The sequence below is a fragment of the Squalius cephalus genome (genome assembly GCF_949319135.1).
Source record: "Squalius cephalus genome assembly, chromosome: 8".
In the NCBI taxonomy this organism is placed as follows: domain Eukaryota; kingdom Metazoa; phylum Chordata; class Actinopteri; order Cypriniformes; family Leuciscidae; genus Squalius; species Squalius cephalus.
The window spans coordinates 39,502,139-39,513,617 of NC_137129.1; the positions used below are offsets into that span (position 1 = coordinate 39,502,139).

The following is an 11,479-nucleotide window of genomic DNA, read 5'->3' on the forward strand; positions in this document are numbered from 1 at the left end:
TCTTTAAACTCAAACACAGGATGTCATGTTATTTTTCCACTTCTTACTTTCCCCAGTCAAACTGTTGATGCATCTACAGCAAACCATATTTCCAGAATTCACTGTTTTATGGCCTTTATGGCCCTCAGACCGGCCAACCGTTCTCACCACATTTTGGTAGAGGGGGAAAAAACTATTTCTGTTGGGATGGGACAGGATGGTTGACTGGTCTAAAAATAGACTTTTTTTACTAAGGTAGATCATATTCTATCCTACTTTTTATTTTAGCTTTAATATTTAAGAGTTAAAGGATTAGTTCACCCAAAAATGAAAACTCTGTCAGTAATTACTCTCCCTCATGTTGTTCCAACCCCGTAAGACCTTCGTTCATCTTCAGAACACAAATTAAGAAATTTTTGATTAAATCTGAGAGCTGTCTCACTCCTCCATAGGGTTCTATGGGATCGAAACTTGCCAGCCCAGAAAGTTAGTAAAGACAATGTTTAAAATAGTCCAAGTGACTACAGTGGCTCAACCTTAAGTTTATCAAGCGACGAGAATACTTTTTGTGCGCAAAAAAACAAACTAAAATAACGACTATTCAACTCTTCATTTTCTTCTGTGTGGGTCTGAGTGAGTGCACGTAGTGTAACAGCGCAGCGTTTCTGGATTGTATGTCAGAACGTAGGCTCACTATTGGCCAGCATCACACACATGACCAGCGTCGGCCAATAGTAAGCCTACGTTCTGACGTACAATCCAGAAGCGCTGCGCTGTTACACTAAAGTATTCTCGTCACTTGATAAACTTAAGGTTGAGCCACTGTAGTCACTTGGACTATTTTAAACATTGTCTTTACTAACTTTCTGGGCTGGCAAGTTTCAATAACATAGAAGCCTAAGGAGGAGTGAGACAGAATCAAAAATATCTTAAAGGGTTAGTTCACCCAAAAATGAAAATTCTATCAGTAATTACTCACCCTCATGTTGTTCCAACCGCGTAAGACCTTCGTTCATCTTCGGAACACAAATTAAGATATTTTTGATGAAATCTGAGCTATGTCTCACTCCTCCATAGGCTGCTATGCGACCGAAACTTGCTGGCCCAGAAAAGTCATCAAAGAGATCGTTAATATAGTCCAAGTGACTCCAGTGGCTCAATCTTAAGTATATCAAGCGACGAGAATACTTTTTGTGCGCAAAAACAAACAAAAATAACGACTTTATTCCACTTTTCATTTCCTTCTCTCTGGGCCTCTAGTTGGTTCGCGTAGTCTTTTTGCGCAGCGCGTCTGTGTTCACGTCACCACGTAGGCTCACTATTGGCCGACGCCGGTCATGTGTGTGATGCGTGATGACGTGCAACACAGACGCGCAGCGCAAAAACACTACGAGGCCCAGAGAGAAGGAAATGAAAAGTGGAATAAAGTCGTTATTTTTGTTTGTTTTTGCGCACAAAAAGTATTCTCGTCGCTTGATATACTTAAGATCGAGCCACTGGAGTCACTTGGACTATATTAACGACCTCTTTAATAACTTTTCTGGGCCAGCAAGTTTCAGTCACATAGAAGCCTATGGAGGAGTGAGACATAGCTCTGATTTCATCAAAAATATCTTAATTTGTGTTCCGAAGATGAACGAAGGTCTTACGCGGTTGGAACAACATGAGGGTGAGTAATTACTGACAGAATTTTCATTTTTGGGTGAACTAACCCTTTAATTTGTGTTCTGAAGATGAACGAAAGTCTTACGGGGTTGGAACAACATGAGGGAGAGTAATTACTGACAGAGTTTTCATTTTTGGGTGAACTATCCCTTTAAGAGTGTATGTTAAAATTAAACGGCTTGATGAGTGCCGTTTTATTCATTTTGTTTTGGCGTATTTCGTTTTGAAATATGTCTCTGAGAAACAAGCATAAGGGCTAAAATTAGTGAATTTTGTTCTAATAGTCAAATTTGTGATGCAAATGATGAATGGTTGGAAATAAATTTATGTAAACCTTTTTGATAAATAATTTAAACAAAGTGAGTGAAGAGTGAAAAACAAATCATTTCAATATCACAGTTTAAAATGTAGGGATTCATTTAATAAATGTAATTTAATTGTTTCATATAAAATCTGTAGACAAGACATTTCATTTTTAGACATTTTAGTGTTAATGTAATTAAATAAATTTTTTCAACAAATAAAAACAATAAAATCTGTACATGGAACATTTAAAAAGTTGTAATATAATTTAATTATACAAGACACTTAAAAAGTAGCTAAAATAAATGTTTCAAATATAAAATAGAATGTTTCAAAGATGGTTTTAATATGACCTTCATATAATACAAAAATCTGTTAGCTTTAATAAAAATCAACCCCTGGTTAATAAAAGTTCTCATAGTTGAAGAAATGTCCACTGGCAGAAAAGAGTTCAGAAATTCAAGAGCCGTTATTGTAGCCAAACATCATGAAAATGATTATTCGAACCCTTCTAATGTGTGTGTATGTGTGTGTGTTTATCCTACAGTGACTTGCTGCAGAATCCTCTGATTGTTCCCGTGAAGGTTCTGAAGGGTCACACCATCACTCATGACCTCGGGGTCCTCGATGTGACCTTCCACCCGACTCAACCCTGGGTGTTTTCCTCGGGGGCCGACGGAACGGTCCGTCTCTTCACCTAGAGAACGAGACAAAAGCAGCCACAACCCTCCAGTTTTCAAACCCAGAAATTACACAGCAGTTCCAACTCTCTGAGGACGCCGACATGTTGCTGGCAGGAATCATGTGCCTGATCTGATATTGAACATGTCATTATAATATGTGTTTGAGCTATGTTTTGCCTTTTTTATGTTAGAAGAAAATACATCCAGCCGCTCGCAGATTCCCACCGGACTGGAGTTCAGAGTAACTGACGCTGTAAAAAGAGAGACAGGTTTGGTTTCAAACCCAAAACCGTGATCGCTCGGAAAGGCCCGTTTCCGCATCGGCCCGTCTGTGCCCCACAGCAAATCAAGCCCGACCGCTAATCCTTGGACAAGGAAGCTGAATTTGAAATGAAACAAATGTCCGACGTTAGGCCGTGCCAAAGGAAACAAGACATGAAACGAAGCTGCAGACGTCTGTCCTTCACTTACACCTCCTGATGTTTTTTTAAACCCCTTTACGAAGCGTTTCATCCAGATTTTTTGCTGCCGTCGCCACCCACCGCTGTTAACGTCTTGATTATTTTTTTACCTTAACCTGTTGACTTTTGAAACCTTTACCAGTTGTATTTCAGAGACCAGTTACCTTTTAATTAAACATGGTGTTTCTTGAAGAGTGTTTGGAGTTTGTTTTCTCTTCTTCTCCTCTGGTGCTTCGCCACAGGTCAGCGAGGGTGATTTTCAGGACTCCTGAATTATATGCAGCGAGACTCTGGGAATAGGTTTCGTTTCCTCCGCCGAGAGACCCAGACGCTGCTGATCAGACGCCAGTGTGTGTTATAGATCATATTTCGTGGAGGCCGTCCACCTGCGGGTCCTTCTCGTCAGTCTCAAGGCTGCGAGTCTCTCCGTGTGGAGGTCGCAGTCCTTTGTTAATTTGCCAGGATCTCCAGGGAATGACGTGTTTGTAGACTTTCCAGTGTAGATTAGATAATGTGATCTCAGACTACAACATAAAATTGCTCCGCAAGCATGAATACTTCATTTAATGTTTTATGTAGTATTTATGTTGGCATGGCTCCATTATTCTCATGTAATAATAAATCTTGTGCTATGGGGCTGTTGAATGCTTGAATCTGATTTGTTGACACGTTCTAAGGTGTGCAATTATTTTCAGGGAAACGCGCGGCTAAAGTAGTCTCAGAGAGATCCTGACCGCATTACAGTTCTATATCACTTCGCCAAATGATTTCAGTTATTTCAGACTACAATACCTAAAGAACCAAAACCCACAACGACATTGACCAAGCAAATAAATATAGTAAACATTGGATAAAAACATCTTATTATTTACATGTTTTTTGCCACAAAGTTACATTTTAATATGTATGGACAGCATATACTCTCTCTCTCCCTCTCAAATGCACACACACACTACCGGTAAGTGTGTTGAAAGGTGTTGTCAGCGCTGCTCTGACGATTCTATCAGTAAAATACTTTCACAACTTAAAAGCTTCATGAATTTCTCACTAGTGAGGTAATATCCAGATCCAAAATCCTTTCTTTTTCAGAATAAATGATTATAAAATGAATTTTTACGACTCAAAATACTGACTGAATGAGTCACAATCACAGTTGTTGCAAAATAGTTGAATTGCTGTGAACGCACATTGGCTGACTTTTATATTAATGCGACCATGTTTCATCTACAGGTGCTGGTCATAAAATTAGAATATCATCAAAAAGTTGATTTATTTCAAGAATTCAACTTAACAGGTGAAACTAATATATTATATAGACTCATTACATGCAAAGTGAGATATTTCAAGCCTTTATTAGTTATAATTTTGATGATTATGGCTTACAGCTTATGAAACCCACGAAATCAAAATCCCAGAAAATTAGAATATTACATGAAATCACACAGTAATCCCATGGTCATTGAAGCAGGTTTTGGTTCTTTTGGCAGTGTGGGCCGGTGCAAATCCTGCTGGAAAATGAAGGAAGCATGAAGTGCTCTGAAAATGTCCTGGTAGACGGCTGCGTTGACTCTGGATTTAATAAAGCACAGTGGACCAAAGTCCTCTTTTCTGATGAAAGCAAATTGTGCATCTCATTTGGAAACCAAGGTCCCAGAGTCTGGAGGAAGAATGGAGAGGCACACAGTCCAAGATGCTTGAAGTCCAGTGTGAAGTCTCCACAGTCTGTGTTGGTTTGGGGAGCCATGTCATCGGCTGGTGTTGGTCCACTGTGCTGTCCACTCAACGCAGCCGTCTACCAGGACATGTCCAGAGCACTTCATGCTTCCTTCAGCAGACAAGCTTTATGGAGATGCTGACTTCATTTTCCAGCAGGATTTGCACCGGCCCACACTGCCAAAAGAACCAAAACCTGGTTCAATGACCATGGGATTACTGTGTAATTACTGTGTGATTTCATGTAATATTCTAATTTTCTGGGATTTTGATTTCGTGGGTTTCATAAACTGTAAGCCATAATCATCAAAATTATAACAAATAAAGGCTTGAAATATCTCACTTTGCATGTAATGAGTCTATATAATATATTAGTTTCACCTGTTAAGTTGAATTCTTGAAATAAATCAACTTTTTGATGATATTCTAATTTTATGACCAGCACCTGTGTATATATATAGGGTGCATCAAAAAACACAATTCTTGAATTTTGATATGGCTGGGTGCTAAAACACAACACATGCAAACTTTACATTTTATAATTTTTCAAATGGGAATGAATGACTCCATGGGAATGGTACTTTTGAATGTTCTCTGAACATTTGGAAACTAGTAGTAACATTTATAAAATGTCCAATTAAAACATTTCAGAAAAAAACATTCCATGTACAATGTATAAATAATGTTTTTGTGCTTATGTTTTGAAAACGTCATTAAAGACTAGATAACATTGAACGAATGTTCTGTTGACGTTACTGGAAGAACGTTTGTTCTTCCTGTAAACTGGGAAATCATAATGCAGCCATAGATGGTAATGGTATGAATGATGATTTTACTTCCTGAGCCTTTCATTCTTCATGCAATGACCGAATCGTTCATGAACCACCGTGGTATTTTGTCATACCACACATAGCTATTCAGAAAAGCGCTTGTTCTTTTCTTCTGCGCTGCTTCAGCATTAGTTTGGCGGTGAATGACAGATTGCCAACCGGATGACCAGTCAGTGCTGAGTTTATCCGTGGATCAGTTCAATCAGAGTTGACGTTTTCACCATGTCAGGCCAGTGGGGGCAGCGTGTGCGTTTGCCTGGAAAGTTTTATATTATTTATGTGATTAGCATCCACTACGCCAGGCACATTCTGTTTTGGGAAGTCAGATATCTAAAAATAACTGTAGAAATAGTCATTGTCAGCGCTCCAGTGGTTTTCCCTCAACTCTAGAAAAACATGAATGCGGTAGCAGTAATTCAGCGGAGCGTGACTCTTGTGCTCATGGAAAGAGACTGAAGCCTGATACACGAAAAATATGCCTATCTTGGCAATATATATATATATATTTTAATGTTGCTAAACAGGAAGCATGGATGAGTTTTTGTAAAGCAACTGTGGAAAACTGGCTGATAGTTTTGGAAGCGAGGATGTCTTTCGTAAGACTACATAGATACTTCATGACCAGCAGTGGAGAAAGATGCTCTTCGCCCTCAGATGGAGTAGTTATCTACCAGAAGGGGTTAACTGAGCGCTAACCAGCCGAACATTGACCCCTAACGTGGACCCTGGCACCAATCTGCGGATCAAGTTAACATGCACTTTAAAAGTTAGTCACTATCAAATCAAAATTTTTAACGGAATATTTATTATAAATGTTTTATCAGAGCACATCTTTTTTATTTTAATTTATGTACCCTCATAATCTTTAATTAAAAGATTACTGGCGTGTGGGCGGGGGACCTGTCACTCACAAGAGATCCACCAATAGCAAACCAGAACCATATCCAATCAATTCCACACAGACAAAATCAAGCCCCGCCCTACATTTGTTCTTGTCCTAGAAGCAGTTTCACTCAGATATTCATCACAATGTGGAAGAAAAGATTATTGCAACTTCTGTTTCATGCCGACTTTAAGTTGAACATAAATGCAGAGTGCACTTAAAAGTAGGAAGGTAAAACACACTGAAAATAATTCCAACAATATTGTTCCTCATTATATTTGGGGTATGATATTGCAGCTAGCTAGAATGATTTATGGTTATAGTTATTGTTCTTGGTGTGAACAGGCCTTCAGTCTGACTTGAATTTTACCAGATTTGTATGGACTTACAGAGAGATTTTAGCTTTGTTCAGCATGTTAATACACTTGTTACTCCAAAGAGGCACAACATAATCCTTCAAATATTCACTTACACATCACTTCATGTAGGCCTATATTTGGACAGACAAATGATAACTGCAGCTTTCCTACAGAAAAAGAAACTGCCACAAATCATTAATTTCTAATGTCTCTGACTGAAATGTTAAATGTTAGTTCACCAAAATATGTCTTTTTGTTCATATAATGAAAGTATGTGTTGTTTTGGACCCCACTGACATTCATTGTAGGGGTAAAAACAGTTGTAACATTCTTTAAAATATCTTCTTTTGCATTCCACAGAAGTCATACAGGTTTGGGACAACATGAGGGTTAGTGAATGATGACAGAATTTCCATATTTTGGGTCAAATGTCCGTTTAATAAGGTGGAAGCCGTTTGATGAGGCGGCGGTGGACGCCAGGGCTCATAAAACACACTTCTCCATTATATGTTTCCACTGCTGAAATGTTCTCTGTCGACCAAACCACATTTATCAATTAAAACCGTCAGTAGGCTAGTCGTGGAAACTGCGCAATTGATCGCAGCCGTCAATCCCCGTGCTCTTTTTCCTCTGGGTCTTTTATAACGTTATGTACGAGGAGGAAACATAAAATTACTTTTAATCAATGCAAAGGGATTTTCTCCAAATTCGCAGTACAAGTACAGCCAGCGAGGCCATAAGGCGTCTGATTGACAGACCTGCATGAGGCGAGAGAATTCTGAGGTGTAAAGAAACGTGACAGACGCGCGATACTCGTTCCAGACCCCAAAATGGCACGAGACGCATTCCCGGGAAAAACCTCCAGTCTGTGAGATGACATCATAAGTGCTCAGGAGGACCGGGGGTGACCTCATAATGACTTCCTCCGGTCGGGACCTCTTAGTGGACTTGTCAGACACTCAACATTGACGAGACATCAGAGAACGTCTGTCCCACAGTGAGAAAAAACCCTGATCTTTTACAAGCTCTGCTAGACACTGGACAGTGAATGGGGTTTTGTTAAATTCAGGTTATGCACAGAGAGGTTTCATGAAGTGTTCCGTATATTTTGCATCCCGGCGCTCCATAATTGGAGTATGACTTCAGACGGTGGCATTGAAACTGTCTGGTAAAAAAAAAAAGCCTTCGCAGGCTCTGGATGTCTATCATGGTGCGTCTCGCCCACAAGCCTGTGTGTGTGTGTGTGTGTGTGTGTGTGTGTACCTGTGGTTTTCCTGTCGGTGAAACCCAATAACAGTCCCATTGCATCATTTTGAATAGTTTCAGGAGAAAATGGATGCAGTCTTGGCAGTCGGTGAGTGTTTCCATTGCTTTTCCCTAAACCGTTTTCCTCCTCTGCTCACCCTCCCCGCAGGGAAAACAGTCAAAACAAACAGCAAATAGTTGGTGTTGAGAGACTTGGGCACTTGGAAGGCCACATTCCAGCATAAGTGGAAAAAATTAGAGTCCCTGCCGGAGTCCTGCAGCTCCCGCAGGCTTTGATTCACTAAGTTAATTTGGGATAGCCGCTGAGAGCCGTAGGATTTGGAGCTGGCGAGGAACGATGTTGTCAGCGGATTTTTCTTCGGAATGCCCCACGTCAAGAGCGTTCTGACCCGAATCCACATCAGCCCACCTGAACAGCAGCTGTGCCAGTTTTCCAGATATACCGATGGGTTTTAACTCGAGGAACCCACAAGTTAACCCCTGCCTGAAGATTTTCACTTAATGAAATAATGCTAACTTCAATTGTACTCCTGAGATTACTTCCGTCTGATTATTAATAGAAAAAAATGCATATACTATGGTGTTTTTCCCATTCACTTTCCCTATGAACAGCTGGAACTCTCTGCTAAACATTTCTTTTTGTGTTACACAGAAGAAAGGAACGAACAACAAGAGTGTGAATAAATTATGAATTTTAATTTTAACATCAACTATACATTTATATTTGGCAGAGCTGCTTCCTGGCAAGGCCAACAGACGACCGTAGCAAACTGGCAGCTCCAGTAGGAAGATGAAAAGTATAACTCTTGTCATGGAAAATATGTATAAACCTTAATTAAACAATTTAATAATCAATTAAAAAGGAATTTATACCTGTATGATATTGTAGCCACATTGGACCAGCGGTTTGGAAAATGGATGGATGGATGATTCAGCTGCCAGCGCCATCTTCTGGTGAGACGCGGGAATTAATCCGACGAGCGACTCTCGCAGTGCATTATGGGCATTCTCTAGCCGTTGAGCATAGATCTGTTGTACACTCATTATGGAATTGAAGGAGTGCACTTGATAACATCCATTATGGTTTCGAACATCACTACAAATGGCTGTCCCCTTTAATAGTGCCCTATTTAAGGGTATAGGGGGCGATTTCAGACACAGCCAGTGCCTTTTTTATGCCTCCCTCCATCTCATTCACTCATTCATTGCTCACGTTAGTGCCCACTACTAACGGAACCCTTGTAATGGAACGGCCTAAGCTCTTGATCACTTGAAATCTGCTATGGTGCTGTTGTGACGTCACAGCTGTGTTGCATTGTGGTCTATGGACCTGCCTGAAGTGTCCATGTTGAGAAGACTCGCTCCCTCTGTTAAAATCGAGGGGTTGAGTGTCTTTCCAAATGAACTTCCCTTGTCCACTTGAAGTTGAACGCACTTCAAAATGGCTTGGGGAAATTTGCGAGTGTGTCTAAAACACTAGTTAAACACAGCCCATGTTTCCATGAGTTCAGCCATAACGAAACTGATGCTGAAGATTATTAATTCAATTCATGTTTATTTGTCACGTACACATCATTTCATAGCAGCTTTACTGTAAATGCATGTTTCAAATCTTACAATCAAGTGTTGGGCCAAAAAAATATTACTAATAGGTTAGGAGGATGTTTACCAAATTTAACCTAATATTTAAATGAATCAGGTACTCTTACTTTTCACAGAAATGGTGCTGGTTCTCATTACACGTCCTGCATTTCCACTGATTTCAGAGCCAAATGATGACATACCCTGTGCTCATATAATCATGCACCTCACATCACCGTCTTTGTTTATGAGTTTTGAGGACATTTTAACATCCAAAGTAGTTTGATTCACGAGCCTCTTTTGATGCAACGGTCAAATTATTCAAATATATGATGAAAAAAGAATTCACCGCAATCAATTTGCACATGATATTTGTAAACAAAATAATTTTTCATCGGATGGACAGTGAAAAAGTTAAATGCATGGGAACAGGATGTCCATCAACCAAACATGTTGCATTACGGCACGGCGTGTTTCCATTGTAGACGGTTTCATTGATTGTAATGCAAACAATATAATTTTGTTTAGTCTTGGAAGAGGAGGTGTTGCTGAAAACTTTACTTGGCTACCAGAAAACATTTTCTGGTTTATGACCGGATTGAGTAGCAGAACCAACACCATCTTGTCTGTGGAAAAGAGGTTATTGCAGGGTCCTGTTCCCATATATATTAAAACACCCCTAAACAGAGTGTTTAAATGCTCATAAATCATTTCATATTGAGAAGTTGATTCATTTAGAAGATTCTGGTTTTGATTGGGCTGGAAAATAAGAGTACAAGTTGAAGTTTCGGCTTGAATATTGCGGACTCAATCGCTCAAGAGAAGTTTTGAGAAAGGTCTAATTTCTGTGGGTTGCTGATGATACTCCAAAAGAACAACACAACATGTATTTGGACACATTGCACTAACTCTAAAAGCGAAATTTTGTCAGCTGGGAATGCAGTGATATCGAACCTAAAGACTAACCCACTCCAATTATACGAGAAGGGAATATCTCCCAGAGCGAGTGAGGTTTGTTACATGGAGTTGTAGCCTGGACGGAGACGGATACTAGAAGGATTGAGTGTACCAGCAGACTAGTCTGTCAGTTTTATTAAACTGGCTGAACATTGTGACTCATGTCAAACATCTGATCCTTTGGCTTCATAACCTAATTATTCACATTCAATGTTAGTGAAGTTCTGCATGTAAATGATACCAATGCTGGATCCCAAAGCCTTTAAGTCAACATGAAATCAAAATTGAACACTCATTGTGAACGATTCATCAGTGAATGTTGCTCCAAAAGTGTGTTAAATTGCCCCTATCATGCTATTTTAAAGGTTTCTAATTTTGTTTTGGAGTCTCCTACAATAGGTTTACATGCATCAAAGGTTAAAAAAGTTAAATTTTCTCACAATATAGATTGCACATCACCTCTTTTCTCGAAGAGTCTGAAAACGGTTTGTTCGAACATTCGGTCTCTCTAAACCCCTCCTTTCTGTGAGCTACTCTGCTCTGATTGGTCAGACGGCCCAGTCTGTTGTGACTGGTCGACCATAAACAAAACACCCATTACCATATCTGAATCTCAGCTCCGGATCTTCCTCAGCACTTGATACACAGTGATGTGAACAGTAATGATGGCGTCGGTTTTTCCGTATCATCTCCAGCACGAGTCTCATTCTTTTGAAGTGCAGAAAGTGGATTCACAGCACAGAAAACAGCGTCTTCTCAACATGTGGACAACATGAACCAAACTCTTCCAGTCTCAGCT

The 11,479-nt window shown here is 39.8% G+C and overlaps 1 protein-coding gene across 1 annotated transcript in view; it reads left to right on the forward strand.

The window, feature by feature from the left end:
* The window catches only part of bop1 (BOP1 ribosomal biogenesis factor), a 78,503-nt gene extending 75,220 nt beyond the window's left edge, over nt 1-3,283 (forward strand). Inside the window, exon 16 of the mRNA XM_079879716.1 lies at nt 2,495-3,283. Coding sequence (XP_079735842.1) covers nt 2,495-2,648 — 154 coding nt within the window. The 3' untranslated portion in view covers nt 2,649-3,283. The remainder of the gene's footprint in view (nt 1-2,494) is intronic.
* Nucleotides 3,284-11,479: the final 8,196 nt, after the last annotated feature.